Raw genomic sequence first — 22,823 nt, forward strand, 5'->3', positions numbered from 1 at the left:
CCAACAGCAGTAATTTGCAATCTTGTTTAGAGGTAAAACGTCTAAACAGACAGACTGTGACCACCCACAGAAGGTCTCCAAGAGTTCATTGCAGTCCACTAAATAGCCCAATCTGTGTTACTAAGGAATTAGCTACTACCAAGACTGTTGATGATTCATTCAAATGTAAGATTTCGGCATAAACATTACAAATGCAGCATCACTTAAATTTAAGCTAAATACTGTGGTGTTCTTTGAAATTTGAACGTCATTACAGCAATTCTGTCATTTGGTTAAAACGTGTTTTCAGCGAATTTTGACTTTTACACTTTCACTGACCAAAACACAGCTATCTGGACATATTGAGCAACTGATTTTGCACACCAGCTTTTACCAAAAAGTGAAATGTCCAACTTACATGTTTAGGTACTGGCACAAAAACACTTTGTTTTCACAGCATTATTTGTGGAATGAGAATGTTCAGTCAACACTCCTCAATTAACCAATCTGCAAAACGACTGTTTGTTTTTTCCGATCTACATAAAAGACGAAGTCTGGGAAATGTAGACAAATATACTTTTATTAAGTTTCATTTAAGCCTTTTCATCAGTTCCAGGTCTCCATCACTTTATGTGAAATTTCTGACAATTTTCTTTCCATCATGCTGTTATTGTTACTTGTTTTTTTTGGTTTTGTTTTTTTTTTTTTTACCATTCGTGGGAATTGAAAATTTAAAAAGCTTTCTAAAGGAAGTGAGCAACAAAACTTTGTACAAATGACGTTCAAAATGAGTTTTTGATTGACCTATTAATGAACTATGACATTGTCTCCCTTGAAAACAATGACCTATAATATATATTTTCATGTTTTAAAAAAAATAAACAGATCATAATGAACAAACAAATATAGACTGGATGATAATTATCAATCATTTCACACAAAAAGGCTTGGCAATAGAAAATTACTTTTGACATCCAAATAATAATTAATACTATTATTTTTGCAGTTTGTTACGTAACAGAAGAGGATTAGCAAAGACAAGGCTAATTTTCCTGAATGGGCCAAATTACATTTGGAATATTTCACACATAATAAACACTCTTTACTGGCCTTTGCATTTCAGGGGTTGTTCTATTAACCTGTTCATCTGAAGATACAGGTGACTTTAGGAGTGGTGTCCAACATCATGAGGGGCTGATTTAGTCAACCTATTTCTGTTTTTTGTTTTGTTTTTTTTTTTTGTCAAAAAATGGCTTATGCCACTAAAAAGATAAGAAAAAAAAATGAAATATATGACTGGTAGCTCAACAAATATGGCAAGAAAATATTAAAACATAACGAGACGTCTGTAAAGTTGTTTTCAAAATTCCCTCATTCTTTATTCTCCATCACCTCTCGTTTCTGATCCATCCGCTGCAGCAGCGTCGTTCAGCGCCCCCTGCTGCTTCCTCCTGATGAGCAACTCCAGAGCTCCTTCAGGTAGCGTCTTTATTAGGTTCCAGGCCTCGAAGCGCGTCTTGTCCTGCAGGCTGATTCCTTGGACCTGCAGCAGAACATCCCCTTGTTGCAGACCAACCTGTTCTGCTGTTCCGCCTTACACATACAAAAAAAAATATAAGTAAGTGGTTTCGATATGCATGATTTAGAATAGAGACCACTTAATTATTGTTTGTATTTAATTGAAAATCATTTTTGTGACTTAAATCAAACTTGCAACAATAGCGACGTAGCAGAAGAAACACCCGGCGGGATAAAAAGTAAGGATAAGCAGTGATGAACTTTGATGTTTCTTGGATCCATCTTAACCTGGCTGGGCGTGTTATTGCAAATCTCAGTCCAATTTGCAGAAGAAGTGAGGTAGAAAACTTTGCGACGGTCCAGTACCTGTCAGGATCTTCTTGATGACTATTGGTTTGTCTCCATGGATTGAGCCTTTTCCTCCCTCCACAGTAAAGCCAACTCCCCCACTTCCTTTCTCAAGTTGCACAGTCATCAGAGCTCCCTGCTCCTTCACTGCAACACAAACAACACATCAGCATAGTGATGTGTTCACTTTTATTTTCAATTCATAGTGTGTTTAGTTATTGTCTGGTTGCCATCTTTAACTAATTTAAACTTTGTTGAGTAATAAAAGTCTTAAAATCACCTTTTATTTTGAAGTTTTGACAGTATCTGTGATCTTAGTTCCCAAATCTCCAAATTGTGAATGCGAGCACAGTGATTTTAAATGCTCTGGAAATGAAGTGTTGCTTGACCAGCCTGATATTAAGGTGATTTAATGTGTGATTCTGCATGGATGCTCGAGCTGTGGTTTCCCATTGATGGTATGATGAGGTGTGTCAGTTTAGGTAGGAGTAAGTAGGTCACCAGTGAAGGGCCAGGGGCGAAAGGCACGGCCCACCCCTGAACAAAAGTCACATTTCCTCTTTGTCATAACCCAAGTAGTTCATTCTACAAAAACATGCTGAATCCGTGGAGAAAGCGTCATTCTTCTGAGTGTATCTGCATGTGATGTCATTCACTTCACCGTCTTCAATTTCTTTTAAATTTGTTTGATTCCTGTGATTTTATGTAGCTCTATATTCTGATGTATTATTATTTTAATACATTTGTAAAGTGTCTTTGAGTTTTCTGAAAAACACTATGCAAATATAAAATGTAGTAGTAGTAGTAGTAGTAGTAGTAATGTTTTTGTAACAATAAACAAATACACGTATGCTGACAACCTGACATGGATACAGACATTTTGGAAAAAACAAAAACAGACTTGAAATGTGCTACTGCGTGACTTCATACAACCTCTACATACTGGAGGCTATCCTTCACAGTACACATTTAAAAATGTTCAATTGTCACCCCTTGTGGCTTACCTTCGCTACTGAGCTCCTCGCTCCGACAGTCTCCACTCTCTGTTTCTTTCCCTGCACAGCTTTTGTTGAGTACAACCACAGCCACAGTAAGAGTGCGGGCCTGACGCAAAGCGGCGGTGGCATCAGCGTGTTTCATGTTGTGCAGCGTTTGACCATTGATGGACAAAACCTTATCTCCTTTCTGGATAGTGCCCTCCTCAGCGGCCAGACCACTGGCAAACACCTTGTGGACCTGGTGAAAGGCAGAGGGACACATGCAATTGTACATATGCTTGTCAATTATTGCAAATGATCAGGCTCAGGCAGTCCAGTTAGAGTTGTGCACGTCATCTGACCAGATTCATGAGAACAAGAATCCACTTTCACAACTTTTATCTTCATATCAATGCCCTGATGAGGTCTGCTGAGGCTTTTGATGTAAATACTGATATGACTATGAACACTGTTTCCACCAAGCTGCATCTCTGCTTTTTAAACCTTTGTCTATACAGGGAGCACAGGTGGAGAGTTTTAAAAGTGCTTTCAGATCTAGACTCATCTTTTCTATTCAATTTTCATCTATATTTATTATTTAATTAACCCATTAATATTCTCTTCATTTCAGTTTTTATAATCTTTTTCAGTTTTTTAAAAAACACATTACTATGGGTTTCTCAATTGCTGTCACTGGCTGTTACCTTATTCTCCCTTTCCAGTGTGGCTTAAAGTTTGCTCTAGACTTCAACATGTAAAGTTCCTTGATAACAATGTTATGATATGGTGATATACCAATAAAACAAAAACAAATAAAAATCCCAAAACTGATTTGGATACTGCAGTGTGCTTGTGTTGCTTACTGTTGGGGCTTTGTTCTCCGAGTCAGAACCCCCTGCAATACTAAACCCGAGTCCAACACCCTCCTCTTTCTGCAGAATCACGGCATAGATTTGTTCCAGTTTCTGTGAATAATAGACAGACGCTGTTAGTTACGACTTCAAACCTAAAGTTTACAGTTTTATCTTATATTCTATTCATTGTGTATGATGATATCAAGTAAAGGTATCGTACTAAGTTTACCTTCAGCAACTCCACGTCTAGCTCTGCGATGTCCTCGATCAGTCCCTGTACTTCCTGTGAAGGGATGGTTGAGATGACGAGTGGAACACACGCACGTGAGGCCGGCGTCCTGGTGTCAGAGCCCAGCTGCTCTGGCTTCGTCATATACTCCCTCAGTTCAGCCAGGCTGTGTGTACAAATGTTACAAAGCAAGATGTAGATCAAACAACATGCTGTATTTATTCTCGCTTAAAAAAACAAAACCTCTTAAACGTCATACGATACAGCAGGGAGAGCCACCTCCTCACAATGATACAACAGACAGAGGAAGCCTCATGGAGGAAGGCGAACCTGTCTAAATGATGACACACTCTGGTTATGCTGAAGCTGAGCCCTCAATGATTCTCACCTGACAGAGAGTCCCTTGTCAATGTTGATTGATTCAGACCTCTGCTCCTGCAGACTTAAAGAATCCAAAGCAGGGTGATCCTCTGTGGTAGGCGGACTTGGCGATTTAAGTAGAGAATCCATCAACATGAGTGATACCTGAAACAAAAGAGTCATTCATGAAATTATGAAACACTCTATTCTAATGTAGTTCTTTTGTACCAAAGACTATGAACACATTGCAATGACAGTCACACTCAGATTGAATATGTTGCTTGTTTTAGTGGGACAGCAAGAGGCAATAATAAGGGATGACAATTATTAACAACATGGGGAGGGGCACTGATGCTGCCATACATATGATGTTGGCTTAGATCAACATCTAATGGCTGTTGATACTTGATGCTTCATAAGAGCAGGGATCAACCTGTCTTTTACCCTACCAGACATTTAGAAATGTTAAAGTTTATTCTTTAAACTGACATCAAATTTCAATATTTAAGCAAATGTCATTTCAGTTCATCAAATCACAGAAATTCAACAGGAAAGGAAAAGTAGAACATGAGAATGAGATAGATATCATTTAAAACGTACCGATATAAACTAAATCTGAATATACAACAATTACCAACACAATTATCAACACATTACCTTGTTACTGAAGTTGAGGATCTTGCTCTCTCCGTCTAAATCTTTCTGTGAGTGATGAATCTCCGTGGGTACAGCAGTGGTCCCAACCTGCTTGGCAGGTCCTTCTTGCCCCTCTGGAGAACTGTCCTCTTCAGGCTGGCTAAGCACTACGGGTGTTTTAGGAGATATGATTTTGGCATCTGTAGAGCTGCACGATTTTTCTATCAGTTCAGACTTTTGCTCTGACAGTACAGCGTTGCTGTCGTCACAGCCAGGATCTGAGAATGGAGCGGTGCTTGGGACCTCGGGATGTAGATCTTTTGCTGAATTAATTGGAGAATGATCTGATTCGGAGGCTGTTGTCGGTGCTTCATTGGTGAGAGTGGTGCTGGCTGAGATCTTAGGTTTGCTTGCTGCGTCGTCTGTCTCCTTCGGTAGTGCAGCGACGTTCATTTTCTCTTTCGGCTGCTCCTTCCAATCATGCGAACCGTGAAGGCGCCTTGATTCCTTTTCCACCGGGGGAATGGAGGAGGAAGTCGCAAAGGGTCTTCTGTTGTCCCTCTCCAGACTGCTCGGACTGGAAAAGGTCTCAAATGAGTGGATCTTTTGCTTCAAAGACAAGTTGGCTCCATCGGACGCAGATCTGAGTCCCCGGCTGGAGCTCACAGGAGGCTTCTTCTGCTCAGAAGCTTTATCCAGAGTTGTCTTGCGCCCCTTTTCATCCTGGAATTTCTTCTTACTGTAACGGGACCAGGTTGGCTTCGGTGCCACTGGGGGTCCTTTCTTTGACAAAGGAGCTGGTGCTGCGTCCTCAGGTGGTGCTGTCACCTCAGGTGGTGTATCTACACCCTCGTCCCCGACGGTGGAGTCGATCCCAGTGACGTTCTCTTCCATACTCATGGTGGTGCCAACATGTGTTTCGGCTTGCACCCTGTCAGAAAGGGGAGGGCGGCGGGTCTCTTCAGTGGAGCGGTCTGAGAGGCGAACCCACGGATCCCGAAGTTGCTCTCGTGCTTGCTGTTCAATGCGGGCCTGTCTCCTAAGTGCTCCCCTATTTGGCTGTGAGCAAAGCACAGCTGATGAACTCCCTGTTCATGCAACACAGAGGACAAAACCTGATTTTAGTTACATTCTTTGACCCAACCTTCTTTTTTTGTTAGTCACAGACAAGCAATTAAAAAGAGATATAAATCAGTGCATTTCCAAATTGAATCAATATTATGCGTTAGTACAGTTGTGTGACCATGCACGTTTATTCATCCATACAACATTAATAAGAAAATCCATACAGAAACTGTATGACAATAAAAGAGTTTGTTGCACTTATACATTATTTCACTGCATTCGTTACAGTGATTCGAACCTTTGAGGTAGACAGCATCCGGCAAAAATGTTTACAATGACTTAACTTAATATGCAGTTTAAAAAAATGTAAACATACTAAAGCAGAACCTAATAACACAAGGGAACACAACGTTGATTATAAACACAACTTATTTATTCAGTGTTAGTCAGTTTGTTTCACACACACGAAGAATAATGCTAACAATGCAATGTCTGGCAGCACTTTTAGTTTTCAATAAACTTGGCCCATTCCCAGCAGTCGAGTCCGCTGGATTCCTCCGGAGTCCTTCAAAAGACAGATAGAGAAAAAGATCTCCAAATGTACACTTACAATGGGATCAAACCATACAGTTTTATTGAACAACGATGACACACAGGAAAAATGTTCAGAGATATAATGATAATTAACACCAATTAATAAAAACACTGAGTATTGAATATTTAGCACAAAAACAGACACAGACACAATTTACTGGTGGTGCTTTAGTACCTTTGAATACAAATGTCATGCCTTCTAAATACATCCTACATCTAAATATGGTATCTCTATGGGCTATCAAGATGTCGCAGACAACCAGTATTTGTTTTTTTAAATGTGTTTTTTTATAAACAAAAAAGGTGCACCATCGGAATAATGTCAAACTAAAACAATACGATGCTTTTCGTGATTTTTTTTTTTTAACGGAGGAAATACTTACATTTGTGAGTTTCTTTGAACGTTGACGTTTGAGCTGTTTCACCATGGTCTTGCTGGGGATTCAGAGTGTATTCTGGAAAATATCTCCGACGCCTCCATTTCAAGTGCGGTCGAGACAAATTTCTATTTGAAGGTTCTAGTTAGGCGCTCACACTTCAAACTCCCACTTCTGGGAGGGTGAATTGAGATCGGGGAAATAAGTTTCACAACATGATTCACTGATCTGAATGTGCGTGTTGGTTTGCTTTCATGTTTATGTTCATGGGCCTGGCAGCAGCCAGCATTGGTGTGAGTGTACGTGTGAGTAGGTGAATTGGAGTCTTTGCAAAGCTTTTCTTAGAGTAACATGAAGGTGCTGAGAAAGCCAAACACGTGCACCGCTTTTACCATTTTACAATATTCCACCTTTTTAAGAGATAAAACAAAGGCATATATTTAATGTGGATATACACTACCAGGCAAGAGTTTGGACACACCTGTTTCTTCTTTATCTTTACAACTTTCTACACTGCAGATACAAACTGAAGACATCAAATACATGACCGAGTTGTGTGGATTAAAGTGGCAAAAGAAAAAAAAAAAGTTAAATATTTAAATGTGGTCCAGGGTGTTCACAAGGAGAGGGAGCGGTTCCCTGTTCTTGCAGTCTTTCACCAGACTGAGTCACAAAAGACTTTTACTTGGTGTGTAAATGAACGTGATTTCACCATATTTGGTTAATAGGAGGCGCGTGTGGCTGTGCCGATAAGCATGTGAGAGAAGAACACGAGATTTATCCAAAATGATTACTTACTGAACTACACTTTCGTGCTGTAATGGTGGAAAACGGTGAAAAATTGAACTTTATTCATTAAACTGACTTCAGAAAATGTTGAGAAATAGCAGGAAAGAACTGTGGATAAATGACAGCACGGAACTTCCGTCTTTACTGTGCAGTTTTTTTTTTTTTGCCTCAACCTACAGTCAACAGAATGCAACATTACCTGGTCTGGTTACACTAAGAGGCTTTACAAAAGATAGCAGTTAGTGGCACGGTCACACAGTGCGTGTCTTACCTGAAGGTAGTTGGCTGTTTGTGCAGGCTGCAGAATCGGGGTTGCGGGCAACTTTGTCTGCCGTCTCTCCTCTTGAACGTTCTCCTTCCTGCTTCACAAGCAGGAAATACACATAACAGTTTCTCTTGCGGCAGCAAAAGAAAGGCACAAGACCTTGCTAAGAGTGCTTCCGTTGAGGCATCTCATATGCTGCTCTGTTAAGCCGGCAATAGGCCTCAAGTCGTGACGTTTCTCTCCCCCCCACCCCCCTGAAATAACCCATCCAGAAGCTGAATGACTATGGCGGAAAACTATTGCACGATGTTCGCATACTATTTATTCAAAAGAAAAATAAGTGTGATAAATGTACTTTATATAGAACAAAATATGTAATGTTACTGCAATTGGCCGAATATAAACAATAAAGACAATAAAGAAGGCAGAATTTACATTTTGCGTTTTTAGTAACTCATTTGAGGCAATGCAAAAAAACAAAAAAGTGATGATTGTACCAACACTGCTCAATTTACGTGCCGACAGATAAACATGTAAAAATCATTCTTGAAGCCTATAAAGGGATAGTATGATGATGAGTGTTATTACAAACATGCATTTCATGCACCATGTTTTCTTCTTGAATGTCTGGCCTGTCAAAGTCCCATATATAGGGTACATGACAAGAGCCTGTGGTAGTTATCCACTGTACTTGAGGAATGACATCCACACTTGCTCCTCCAGCATCTTGCATTATCTGACAGCTGCTGGATACGTGTCAAGCGGTGAGCGATTGAATGTTCAGCATGCTTTTACCAGCCACTTCACTTCACATACATTCCTCAAGAGTAACCTGAGTGTGTGCCTCAACGCCTTGTATACAGCGCTGAAAAACTGCAGGGTTGAAGAAAGAAGCACGTTAGTACATAAAGAAAAGATGACAAGCGTTAGTGGAAAGAGTGGTGTTAAAAAAGGATGATTAAAACAACATGCTGAGCTATGACAGCATGCAGGACGTGGTAAGCTATATATAAGATATATGAGTTAATAAAGTGGGTTAATATGGGTTAAACGTCAAAAGTGAAGTGAAGTGAAGTTGAAAAAAACTTGAGCTGTAATTTTCAATGTTTCATGAAATGCATATATGTGCATTGTATTCAAATCTGAAGTATATTTAAAGTAAAGCGTTCTAATTACTACTTGAAAAACAGATGTCTCCTCCTTTCAAGAGATGAAATTATTATATGTGAGTAAACCCAGTGAACTATGAAATGTATGCTTTAAGAATTAAACGTCTTGACTTTATTGTGGTTTTTTTTTTTGTGTGTGTTTTTTGTTTGTCTGATATTCCTGAATTCCTTTGAATTTAATAAATGTACCTTGCAAGGCTCCAGTCCGTCATCCTTAACTGGGGATCCTCTGCTGGAGTTGCTTGAGTCGCCATTATAACCTTCCTCACTGGTCACATCCTCAGGCCAGGAATATTGAAGCGAAATGGCTTGCTGGCTGTACATTGACTAAACAAAGAACCGTATTAGACAAAAGAGATGGATGCAGGCTGAAGAGACATAAAGATGTCTCAACATTGTTTACATTTACATAAGCATAATTAATTATGCTTAGATAATTTTTGGGACATCTTAATTCATTAACATATTCATAGATTAACTAGCCCAAAGCCAATAACCCCAGGCTGTGCTTTATAATAATGTCAAATTAGCCTCACGCATTCCCATATCACTGGTGGACTTTCACTGAAAAATACATCCAAATATATGCACAATAAATGAATAACACCGCTACAGTGGTAAGTCAGCACTGTCACCTCATAGTACAAAGTTTAAGGGTTAGATTTCCAGGTTCAGGATCTTCTACAGTCCATCGTCATGCATGTGAGGTAAACTGAGAAGTCAACTGTCCACTGATGTGAGTGTGCATTTCCAAATGAGCAAGAAAACCTCAATAAAAGCAGGTGTAAGTGTGTTTTCATTTTCCCCAAATATTAATCAATATTTTTGAACCATCTTACGAATGAGGATACACAGGACACACAGGCACAGACAATCGCTGTCAGACCAGACAAACTCAGACTTCACGAAACAAAAATACAACTTGCCAAAACCAAACATCACAAAATAAAATGATTTACTATGCATAATGTCATATTATATCAAAGAAAAATGTGTAGTCACAGTAGCAGCTTATAATTATCAGCCACTTATATTTTTCTGAACTACCTATGAGAGAGGATTACAGCCAGAAGAAGAAAAAATGTAACTTTTCATTTTCGAGTTGAAATTTCGTGAATAAAGTCGAAGTAAACAGGAAACTGGCGAAAACGGAAGTACAACACTCAGCTTTTGCGCAACGTCCCTTTCAACTTTATTCTCAACATTTTGACTTTAATCTTGGAATTTCAACTTTATTTACGTTGAGTTCAATCGCAAAATTTTGACTTTAATAACGAAATTTCAACTTTATCCTCAAAATATCCACTTTATTCTTGAAATGTCCACTTCAACTTTATTCTTGAAATTTTGACTTTATTCTGCAAATTTCGACTTTAATTTTGAAATTTTGTCTTTATTCTCGAAATTTTGATTTGATTCATGAAATTTCAAATTTTTTTCTTGAAATGAAAACTCAAAAAAAAAAATTCTTAATAATTTCTTCTTCCTCTTTACCCTTTGTTCTCCAAATGTGTTTAGTTTACCTTGGGTGTGTCTGAACTATGAACTCGAGCTGATGGCATCTGATGAGTGTTGTGAAGATTGAGGACACTTTGGTTATGGTGGTAGCTGTTAGTGTTGTCACTGCAGGAGCGAATCATGGTCTTCTGTGTTCGATGAACAGGCAACTGACTGAAACGCCTGTTCAAACAAGTCTTGCATCTCTGTGGACTGTGAGGCTCTGGTCTTTGCAGGCCTGTTGAATAATAAGAATGACATGATGATGATGATGATGATGATGATGATGATGATGATGATGATAAATAACACAATTTACTCTCTTTAAGTTTCTGCAGTTCAGAGTAAATTACTTTGGCTGATTAGGTAGCTAATTGTAAACAAATCATATTCAACAAACTACCAATTAAAGCAATGATTCTATAATAATGCAATGATCCTATACCATCTTAAGTCACTCTCGCACACAGATCGAAAGTGTTCTCCTGCAGGCATGAAAAGATCTTTGAAAGTGAACAGGTATCTTACTATTTATGCTCCACTGGCTTTTATCCCTTTTCAATTTGCTGTTTTCCACAGCCTGAGCAATGGCATCGTTCAGCTGCTGTTCCGATATCTGACATATAGAAACAAGTGTAAGAATCAGGGTAATCAGAGGTTGTCAGTGCATGTATTCCATCACTGTGACATGAAAGTAGAGTCAAACCTTTACCCTGGTGTAACTGTGAGGTCAACAAAAGAATCAATAAAAAAAAAAAAAGCTGAAGTATTTAATTCAAGATTAAATTCTATTTGTTAGGGCTACAATCAAAATTGGACATTTATTTGTAATATACATACCCTTTATTCATTAAAAAAAACAAACTTTAATAGTGCTTTATGTATTTTTTATTATCTCATTATCTTTGTGCGCGTGTATGTGTGCAAAGCTGTAAGCCTTACTTTTGGATTGGGATGGCGGCTGACAATAATGTGAACTGGGCCCGGAGTGCACTGGCTCAGGACTGTGTAGACATCATTTAGTGCCATGTTGTAAACCACAATGTTGTTGACTTCTGCAATTTCATCACCACACCTAAATTTTTTTTTTTTTTAGAAAAAATTAATAGCAGCAAGGTTTTAGTCAATCATCAAGATATTTTACTTTCACTTTTTTTGGCACATCCATGAGACAAAGCTAGAGGATAAAATCTATGCAGCAATAATTACAGTCATATTGTCACACCAATTTATTCCCCTCACCTAAGTCGACCATCCATGTGAGCAACGGATCCAGGAGAGAGGGTGTGGATGTAGATCCCAGGGCACCTCTCCCAAGATGGGATGCAGCAGAGTCCTATTCCCAGGCCCACACCTGATTCTGAAAATATGTCATCAAAAGTGGATCATTCCCTCTGTAACAGTTCATAACAGCTTCACAATTTCCCCACATGGAACTAATAAAAGTTTATTCTATTCTATTAAACTCACAGCAGCTACTGAGCTTTCAGTGCAGAACTTGTTCAGCAAAACATCAGGTTAGATTAAATAAACAAAAAAGATTCAGATGACGCTAACCTTTGTGCAGAATGATTTCTATCATGATACGATCTTTTGGTTTAGCCGGCCGACCATGTGAGCTCAGTGTCTCCTTGCTGTTGACGTTCAGGTAGTTGTAGTCTCCCATGTCAGCACTGATCCTGGCCATGCCTGCAGTGGAGCCCAGGGAGTGTGACCTACACAGTTGAGCTTCCTGTGCCTGACTGCACACAGCCCCCACACGCAAATTTGTCTTCACCACCAGAGTCAGCAGTCCCTTTTTTACCTGCTGTACAGTGAAACAACACGTCAGATTTGGAGGCTTGTTTCAGTTGTAGTCAGGATCCGATCAAATTAAAAAAACAACTCTTTAGATGAATATTTTGTTTATCAATTACAGTTTTGTTCAGCACTTATTATACAAGGTGCAAGATAGCTTTACTGTCAATCCTACAATATATGCAACTTGTACAGAGCATTGAAATTACATTACTAAGCGGCCCACCGTGTAAGGTTAATATGCAGAGTACGAAAGAGCAGAAAAACAACAAAAAAGTATAAAAAAATTCTAAAACTTTGTCAGAGTAGTGGAAATAAGAATGAGAGTGCGATAAAGGCTACACAAGTGAGTGTAAAATCATAAATTTTCACTATTTACTTGAAAATGTAAATAATATAACATTTCCATAGCCATAATATACAAAACCTATATTGGAACTGTATTGCTTGAAGCTTTCACACACTACAAGCTGCAATGGATTGTAAATGGACCGGCTGCCGTGGTCCCGTTGGATGCACAGTGTTGACAATCATAAATATTAATTTACATGTTAAAATGACATTTTACACTGTATAAACAACAACAACAAAAAAAAGCTAATTAAGATGTTTCGTGATCATTAAAGCTTCCTAACTTACTGAACGCAAACTAATAAGCAACAAAGGTTTGAGAAACACACACACAGGACAGTGCATTTTTATCTTACTTTAAATTTCTGCAGGGCCTCATCATGAGTCAGACCATGTAACGAATCTCCATTTATTTCCAGGATTTCATCCCCTACAAATGAAATAAGCAAACACCACAATACATCAAATCATTCAAAATCTTTATTGACACGAGTTAGAAGTCACACACGGAGTTATCAAATATCGGAAGTTATCAATTTAAGACACCATTGTAAAATCAATCCTCTGTAAATTGTAAACTGGTGACTTGCAGTTCTCCACAAAAGAGAGCTGCAGATGTGTATCTTTGATTCTTTTCATTTACCCTCCTGCAGCCGTCCATCTGCAGCTGCTGCCCCTCCGGGGAAAATGCTCTTCACGTAGATTCCCATTGGTCCATAAACGCTGTCCTTTCCTCCCACTATACTGAATCCCAAACCCTGCAAACAACAGCAATATTTTCTCAGTACCCATCAGTACTGTGTGTATTAACAATTAATTGTGTGTATTTAACTAAATTATGTCAATGTGGTGCTTTTTACATACACGAGAAACTTAATGTGAAAATATGCTCAAAATTCAGTTTTCTTCTCTAATCGGACTTCTCTCCTTGTCCCAGTATACATGCAGCCTAGAAAATCGAATTATTGATGGTAGTGTGTCCTCCTCCCTAACACTAGGGGGCGACATGAGTCATTTCAGCGGGTTAATTTCCAGTTAGACTGTTTCCTCGCACAATAACAAAACAACTGGAGTGTCATTTAAACGTAGTGATCGTGAATTTTTTTTCAATGAGATGCTAAGTGCTGCCAGAAGGACTGTGTCGCTATTTTTTTTTTCATCTCCTGTTGTCACTATAAGGAACAGCAACATAGGCAATAACAATATGATTCAGAGGAAATACTTTCAAAGTTATTAAATGGTTGTGGTGGTGACTCTTACTTTTCTATGGCCCTTCATCAGCACAATGTTACAGATAATGTAAGCTTGCACATTGTTGCAGGAGTGTACAAGATGGCCAGAGCTGAGGGAGCGGGAGAAGTGGTGGACAGGCTGGAGGAGGAGCAATCACACACACAGCATTATGAACAAAAATGAAAAATGTTATAGGGAGATAGACAGATATTAATTCACCATGTTCATTCGTAATTACTGATCAGTGTAATTCATTTCCATCCACTTAATTCCATTTCGAACTATCGGACAAGCAGACTAGAGATCTAGCTCAGCAGCGCATAACATAGAACACTGATACCTGTGTTTTGGTGTGACCAAACTCCAGATGCTGTGACAGAGATTTTCTTTTTCCGTATATAGCACCATTCGCATGTTGATAACTATTACGCAACTCTGGGTTTTTCATTATGATGCTGTCCAGGTCACCAATCCAGTAAGGGTGAACACCTGTTACACACATTGACAAATTATTATATATTATTATTATTGTACATTTCAAATTATTCAGTTCCATTTTAAAGCTTAAAAAAAAATCCTAGACCTTATATTTTACACAAAAGAAAATGTTGCTTGTGTTGCTTTAAATATCCCATCACAAAGGACTCTGCTTTGCCATATATGTCTACTTATTATATCAATGTCAATCAACATCATAAGCCAAGACAGGTGGCTGATGACATTGATCAATGTTCAGACTTGATTGTAGTGTGTATGAGATCTTGTGCCCATGAATCTATGTCTGCATGGTCTTGTGTTCTGGGCTAATTCTTCATTTGGGTGGACTGGAGGATCATACTGTCAATTCAGTCAGCATACATTGGAACCTAAACAAGTAAACTGTAAATACTTTTTTTTGCAAGCTGTGTGGCTTCCTAATTAGTACACAAACAAATTTACTCATCTTTCTATCAATCTGTCTATCTATCTGTATAGGATTTTAATATTGTATGTATGTATGTATGTATGTATGTATGTATGTATTTATTAATTTAAATGAATGGATATTTCTCCTCATGACAATGCAACATCGATGAAACTTGAATCCTACACACTTGTTGAAACAGAACAGGTCTTATTGTTGGCATTATGCATTTGTAGTCTCTCCTGGTTGTTCTCCGTTTCCCAGACTTTCTCCTCATTCACCTCTGGGGTTGGTGGCTACACAAAAAATTAACAGAATCATTAAAACAACACCTAAATATAATATTCTAGATGTATCTACTGTTGTTGTGTCAAACATATTTGTAGTGAAAATGCACTTAACCTTGCAGTGGTTGTTATTGTCCATTAGTATTTTCCCAGTGTAGGCTTTGGATGCAGAGCTGACGGTTTGACGATAAGGACCTGTTGTCAAGCCATTTGAATGGATGGCTTCCTCGCATGTAAAAATGCCCTAAAGTATGAAAAAAAGAAAAAAGAAAAGAGAAACGTTATCGTGAATTAGTGACGTAAGCACTTTTGAAAGAACAGTATCATTTGTTAGTTCAAAGGAACATTTCAGCTGCTGTTAAGCACTTGGAAGCTATTAATAGAATAAACCTAATCTATAATTCATTAATACTCATCAAGTACTATGTTGACATTGCGGGCACGGTTGACGGTATTGAGATATGAGACAGTGATCAAGTGTGCTGTAGGGTCAAGGTGGACCTAGGACTACATCTGCTTTCAGTCGCTTCTTGCTCACTATGCACAGGTTAACGGATGAGATTTGACAGAAATCTACTTGGACAAAGATGTTTACAGATGACATTGTGATCTGCAGTGATAGCAGGGAAGAAGTGAAGGCAAATGTAAAGAGAGTGAGGCATTCCATGGAAAAAGATGTGAAGGCAGCATTGAAAAATATGTTAATATGCGTATACCTACGCAGTTAATGAAAAGGAAGTATACAGTGATCTAAATTTAGAGGAAGATAAAATGTGTTTTTTTGACGATCATGATTCCACTTTGAAAGCGTGTTAAAAACATTTAAATATATCATATTATTGTGTCAGGAACTATAAATAAAGATATATTTCTAAAAGGGAAAAAAAACACAATGTGCAGTTACCTCACTATAACAGAGGCCCCTGGTTTCCTCTTCCACTAAGCAGTTGTTAAAGAGAGTCAGTTTGTCTGGACTCAGAAAGCTGCAAATGCTGAAAACAACAACAATACCAGCAATAAAACATAATGATCACACATGTCCAAGAATCACATGAGAACAGCTTGTGGGATCAAATAATTTTTCCTTCCTTATTATTATGTCGTAATGTGTATGTTTTGAGCGAAGCATTTGGATGGAAGAATCTTGTTACACACATTTTCTCGTAAGACTGATATTCTGAAGCTCAGATATAATTTTATTTTTCGGTTTGTTCTTTTTTTGTCTTTAATATTATATATCGTATTAATTATTTATCACACAATAGAAAATTTTGTCTGCCAGTAAAGGACATAAACAGAGCTGCTTTAAAGGGAAGGAGCAAAATAAAAGATGAGGTACGTGAATGAGAAGGGCAAATGAATGGAATACGGACTACCGAATACAGAAGAGCTTTGGATGTTTGCATGGTTTCATTACTTTTGTAAGTCTTTCCCATTAACGTCTGAATCCGTACTCGTCACTCTGTCTTCCTTTTGAACGCTGTTGTTATCAGCCATTTGTGGTCTGCTGCACACGTTCTCGGACCCCATGGCTATGCACATCCTCCAGATACTGCTCCCCTATTTGGCGCATAGGATGGTGTGCACGTACATGCAAATAGACATGTGGCGCGCACACACACACACACACACACACACACACACACACACACAAACACACAAGGCTCAATATGAAAGAAAAACACAATAACCACATAATCATAAGAACAGCAGTGCCTGAGGTAAATTAGAAACAAAATGAAATGCAATATTTGGGACGTACATTAAATTGCACCTCGCAAAGTACTCGAGCAAGTTCTTATGGAGGAGTGGTATTTGTAAGGCGTAGCTCGACCTAATAGTGCTCAACAATTAAAGTAAAGAAAGGGGCTGCTGACTGACAGCAAGTTGAAAAATTGACTTTAGTTCTTCTGGGTTCATTCAATGCGCTTCAGTAAGTGAAAGTAGATTTATTTTTCTAATAGTACTTTTATCAACTACCCACTATAACTGTACTGGGAACTTGTATGAAAAGTATTGTTGCGATGGGAACAAACCCTGTCATTTTAAACTAATGTCCAAACTCTGCCAGTCATTTATTCAGAGAGAGTGATGAGAGAACAATGGCAGTTCAAAGCTAAGCCCACGTACTGGCTGGATACCCCTATGGAGAGAATCCACTCCAATCGCTATAAAAATCACATCAGCCAAAATGTTGTCATCCTACCTTGATGCTGAATGATCTCTTAATGCTCCTTTTATTATTAAGGAGCTTGGTGGGCAGGGGGTCACTTGTATCAATGCCTCCACTTCTTTCAAGGGTTTGTTGTTGACTGTCCCGTTTCCATTTTCTGTTTTCTGTGTCTTTATGGTGTGCTTGATGTCCAACAGTCCCATCTGTTCTCCAGCCTGGACACCAAGTACTGCATCTGTCTGATGTGGATTCTATTTGTCTTTCTCTTCGAGAGTCATTATTGCTCTTTGAGTGACAAAGAATGAGGGACCTGAAAAAGTAAAAACAAATAAATTGATGAGTAAAATGATGTATCTCTATTTAATAAAACAAAACAGCTGGAGAGAAATATTACTATTCCCCCAAAAGACTCGTAGGGTCTGGTTTACTGACATCCTAGATAGCACAAAATCGATTGCACCTGCAAAGAGATAGCACTCGCTATTAGTTAACATGTGCTGAGTGATCTGCTATGATTGCATGCACAATCAAGAAGGTGCTACTGGTTTCTGCCACAGAGGATGTGGGAGAGCAGAGTGACTGCAAGTGAAAAATGCAGGCATCTTTTCCGACAGCAGAACCAGCAACAATGCATTTTTGCAGTTCCGTTTGTATGTTGATTGCGTGGGACACCGCAAATCAAATGTTATCAACAAAGAGGTAAACAACTTTAAACAATTTAGTAAAAAAAAAAAAAAAAAAAAAGCATTAATATAAAATAAGGTTTTCTGACATCCTAAGCGTCCTTGAACAAAAGTTACAGAAAGGTGAACATATCTCAAGTAACTTTGAAATGCCATCTCTGACGCAATGTTAATTGGTAATAAATAGCATTCAATATCTTATACAACACAATGATTTCTTTTACTAACTGTTCATGTTTGTGGAACTTTAGTAAAATGGTTCTGTTTAGAAAAGAAAGGCTGTATTTCATTAGCAAAACCCAATGTTTCCTTCAGTTAAACAGTTGAAATACAAGTGAATTATAGTTTCAGCTAGTTTAAAATTTTAATACTAGCTTTACCATTACAGATAAGTAACAGAAATACCTGGATAGCATAGTTAGCTTCATGGACCGATGGTTGGGGTCGCTGGTCAGGTTGTGCTCTCTGTATTTCATTTCCATCTGCCTAGCTGCTGCAGCAGCTGCTGCTGCTGTGCTGACTCTCTTCCCCTGGTAGGAGCATCTCTGAGGAATGGCTGTCAGAATGTGTGTATGTGCATGTACTGTAGAGTCAAAAGCACACAAACTCCTCCCAGTAGTGCCAAAGCCTAATGGACAGGGGCGCTCTGGAAAGCAATTAGAAAATTCAGTTACAAAGGTTTTATTGCATCTGTGCATCTAAGTGTTCTGAGAAACTGCTGAGGCAAATGGAGTTCAGAGTGCTTTCCCCATGCCCTAAAAAGTTGTCATCTTGTCTGCAGCTAAATCAACTTAACAGAAGAGGAAGATGTGCGATTTAAAAACATGCGCGCGCACACACACACACACACACACACACACACACACACACACACACACACACACACACACACACACACACACACACACACACACACACACACACACACACACACACACACACTAGCACCAGGACTAAAACGAATAGCAAGAAGACAAACAAGTCCAAAACACCAACACTGAGTATTCAATGGGGAGAAACATTGTTGTTCTTAGAGTTATTACTCAAACTGGAAAACCAAAGAACAGTTGTGTTACATGCGTTTCCATTGATGGCCTGTAGTTACTTAATGATTACATGTTGTGACATTTCAGTCTTCAGAGCACCAAGGATGACTTTTAATATGCATTATGCAGGCTAATGTTGGAGATACTGAAGTGCGAAATGTATTCTGAAGTATATTGCAATGATTTACAAAGCCTTTCTGTTGGCATGATGATGAATAGTCATATATCGAGCATTGCATATCTGGCAACATACAATTGCATTAGGATTTTGTTTGATGGGATATATATTTATGTTTTATTTGGTGCACCAACTGTGTGTGTTTGGATTTATTGATGGCATGAAGGGCAGAGACAAGACGAGTTGGCTAGTTTGGTGGTTGGTACTCTGAAGCTATAGTTTGCACAGGGTTTTAATTACAATATTTTTGTTTGGTATCTAAATTGTCATTAGATTTAAAAAAAAAAAAAAATGAGGAAATTAAAGGCTTTTATAAAGGCCTCATCCATTGAATGAAGGTAATCCAGGGTTTGTGGACTGTGTTAGCAGCATTAGCCTGCTTGTTGTGTTTGCCAGATAGAAAACAGATGTTAGAAACAGGGTTCTCTTTGCCAAAGGTCTACCATTTCCATACCTGTCTCTCTATTACACATTTGCCTGCACAAAGGAACCTGAAATTAGGAGAGATCAAATTCTGTCTCCATCCTAAAAAGAAAAAAAAAAAAAGAATGATGAGTGATTGTAAAGGAGGGAGGGCCTGCGACCTCTCTGTGTGGAGTTTGCACGTTCTCCCTGTGTCTGCATGGGTTCTCTCCGGGTACTTCACCTTCTTCCCACGGTCCAAAAACACCCATGTGAGGCAAATTGGGGACTTCATTTCTTCAATTAAATTCATTGACCGTAGGTGTGACTTGTGAATGTTTTTTTTGTTGTTTTTTTTTATGTGACCCTGCGATGAACTGTCGACCTGTCCAGTGTGTCAACCTGCCTTCGCCCTATGACAGCTGGGATAGGCTCCAGCAGACCCCTGCAACCCTGAGTGCAGGAGGAAGTGGCGATGGATGGATGGATGGATGTGTAAGTTTGGTCACGTCTGCAGGTGCTCTGTTAACATCCAGCTCTGCTTTCACGTTGAATTTTTATTCACCTGTTGCATTTGATCAATAGTCCAGTGTCCTAAGTTATTAAATGTACGCACAAACAAATCGTTGCGTAAATGAGTGTTAGACAAAACATACACACATACAAATAACTGACTAGCCCTCAATAATATTGTCTCATTTGAAACATATTTCCTGAATGCTCATGTGAAAGACAGTTGAATACAGTATGTCCAATGATGGACAACCTGAACAAACACAATCCTTCCTTAAAATTTTTTTTTTTTTTAGAGAACAATATCTTTTTATGCGAGCAAGTAATGGCCTTTTTCTTTGTAAACCACTGAGTCAAAACATGATTTTACTCATAATGGCTTCCTCAGTTTGGTTGAGTGTTGTCCAATTTCAACCTTCCTCTTTAGACACTGCGTACCCTTCATGACACAGACTGTTGCTTATGAAAATGTAAATGCAGTGGAACAACTTTGCGGTTCACGATACGAGGTGTTTTCTGCCATGAATAGAGTGACCAGTGTGTGTTGACTGTTTACTCTTGCAGAGAAATGTGAGGTAGAAACTCCCGCGTAACAGTAGCTGATTCAGAGAGTCTGAGGGTGTAGTGGCTGAACAAAGTGAGTTTTGTCAAGAGTTCCCACTGGAAACTTTAGCGCAGCACAGCTACAGAGGGCAGCCAGAAGGAATCAGTTGAAGTAAATAAAGATGCAATTGACCAACTGACCTTTTATTTTTTAAATCTTTTTCATTTTGTGTTACTGATTACTTCAGTAAAGTTTAATGATATTGATCCATTTTAAATTCAATGTTTATAGATATATAATTAATCTTTATAATGCTTCATAAAAATAGGTGAAGACCATCTGATGATAACTATTTGAAAAGAACAACCGTTTTAAAAAATAAAATGCACACATACACATAATATATCCACTCATCCATTTATCACAATGATTATTTGCATTCAGGGTCGCAAGTGTGCTGGAGCCTATTGTAGCTGTCTTGCCGCTCACAAAGAGAACCATAAATAAATTGGGATTACATGTTTTCATATTGTTCACTGATATTTGTCCTCTTAAATCTAACTCAGATAACTTAGACTATTCAAAATGTAAGCAGCTCTGATAATGCTGGCATTAAAACAACAACATTCTTGGAGTGGAATTTCTACTCACCATGGTCTGTCATGTCGGTCTCCTTGACGGGATCCATTGCTTCTCAAAGGACCCAAAGAAGTGATTGTGGAGCACACCCTGACACAGCCTCAGAGCATGGCTCCTGCGCTGTGACTCATGCTGGGTGACTTGGAAACCTTTTTCGCCATGCCCCTTGTTGCCATTATCCCCACCCCTTTACCCCAAGTGTGGTAGAACACAAGGCTGTCTCAGTGAGGCTCCTCTACTCCTCCTCCCCCTTTCCTCTGAGCCTGAGACGGAGTGGAAATCACCCCGTGCTTAACTTGGCCTCAACTGATCCTGAGCCACATTTACCTAGAACTCATACAAACTCTAACACCTCTCTATGTATGTGTAAGACAGCCTAAAGAAGTAGTATTTATGCGTCAAATGGAAACTAACAAGATTTTGGATGCAAAGATGGACATTGACTATAAGATGGAATTTGTACAAAGTACAAAAATTGTGCCTATATTAATGGTTGTTCTTTCTTTTCTTCTGTTTTTGCCTTGCTTTGAGTGATTACTACTGAGAAAAAAGGGGTAGGACTTTCAGTAGTTTTTATGTTATTATAGAGTTGTCTTTTCACATTTGTTTTTGTTTTTTCTTGCCTAAGCATGGCTACATATTTTATTTTGAATGTGTTTCTTTAAACCTGTTCAAATAAAAGAATGAATGAATGAATGAATGAATGAAAATGAAAGTACTGAAAATACCAGAAAAGTCAGAGTAGGGCAGCAGTTTGCGAGGGAAGAGAATTTCACTCACCGATCAACTACATAAGTTGTCTCATTTCCTCCACATCCTCCTAAGCTTCCACTGTCAAGTTTAAACTTCAGTAGTCCCTCATTGGCCCCCCTGGTCGTTTTGCAGAAACGCTGCAATCATTAACTGCGACCAGCTTGCCTTATGGCTCCCCCTAGCAGCTAACTATCGTTATCACAACAACTTCTTCAGCAACCTCATCAAGGACTTGAACTGTGGTGACTTTTTTTTTATTTTTTATTTTAATTGACTTGGTACTTACGGAAGCGCATTGCATTCACTGAATAAAAAATAAATAAAATTAGGCACCAGGAGATCCTGATCTCATATCAATCCTAATTTGTTTTATTCAGTGAATGCAATGCGCTTCTGTAGGCACTTGTTATGGAACAAGAAACTTTTACGGGCCTCGTCCAAATTAAAGAATCAACTCAACCTTGTTTTCAGTTCATTAATTTTACTTTTGAATTTATTTTGTCACTACCATTATCTTGCATAAATAATTATGGGAACACTCCGCGCACTACAGCATACCTACTCATAAACAATGCGTTCTCCAGATTTGATATCCCAATTGAGCTCAATGCAGATCAGGGCACAAACTTCACAGCACAGGTCATGCAGGAAGTCTGGAAACTC

General features: G+C 38.7%; 1 protein-coding gene across 1 annotated transcript; it reads right to left on the bottom strand.

The window, feature by feature from the left end:
• Nucleotides 1-541: 541 nt before the first annotated feature.
• il16 (interleukin 16) lies at nt 542-21,947 on the bottom strand. Its single transcript, XM_076011424.1, has 25 exons — nt 19,764-21,947; nt 18,491-18,731; nt 17,436-17,712; nt 16,647-16,789; nt 16,134-16,221; nt 15,345-15,473; nt 15,133-15,238; nt 14,379-14,527; nt 14,066-14,176; nt 13,449-13,563; nt 13,162-13,235; nt 12,215-12,464; nt 11,900-12,017; nt 11,600-11,732; nt 11,186-11,273; nt 10,684-10,895; nt 9,350-9,487; nt 7,998-8,085; nt 4,923-5,989; nt 4,294-4,430; nt 3,906-4,071; nt 3,686-3,787; nt 2,850-3,081; nt 1,864-1,992; nt 542-1,572 (listed from the first exon to the last, which is right to left on the bottom strand). The coding sequence occupies exons 1-25, from the start codon at nt 19,780-19,782 to the stop codon at nt 1,358-1,360; spliced, it is 4,527 nt and encodes a 1,508-aa protein (XP_075867539.1). The 5' UTR covers nt 19,783-21,947; the 3' UTR covers nt 542-1,357.
• Between the last annotated feature and the right edge of the window lie 876 nt (nt 21,948-22,823).

Source organism: Nelusetta ayraudi, unplaced genomic scaffold (assembly GCF_046127955.1).
Source record: "Nelusetta ayraudi isolate G7.1 ecotype Tasmania unplaced genomic scaffold, CSIRO-AGI_Nayr_v1 ptg000005l, whole genome shotgun sequence".
Taxonomy (NCBI): domain Eukaryota; kingdom Metazoa; phylum Chordata; class Actinopteri; order Tetraodontiformes; family Monacanthidae; genus Nelusetta; species Nelusetta ayraudi.

Excerpts from the sequence above, each read along its gene's own strand:
- il16 (XM_076011424.1), bottom strand. Across the intron at positions 15,239-15,344 it reads ACAATAACAACCACTGCAAG|CCACCAACCCCAGAGGTGAA; the intron begins GTTAAGTGCATT and ends TTTTTTGTGTAG. Across the intron at positions 3,082-3,685 it reads CGGAGAACAAAGCCCCAACA|GTCCACAAGGTGTTTGCCAG; the intron begins GTAAGCAACACA and ends GCCTTTCACCAG.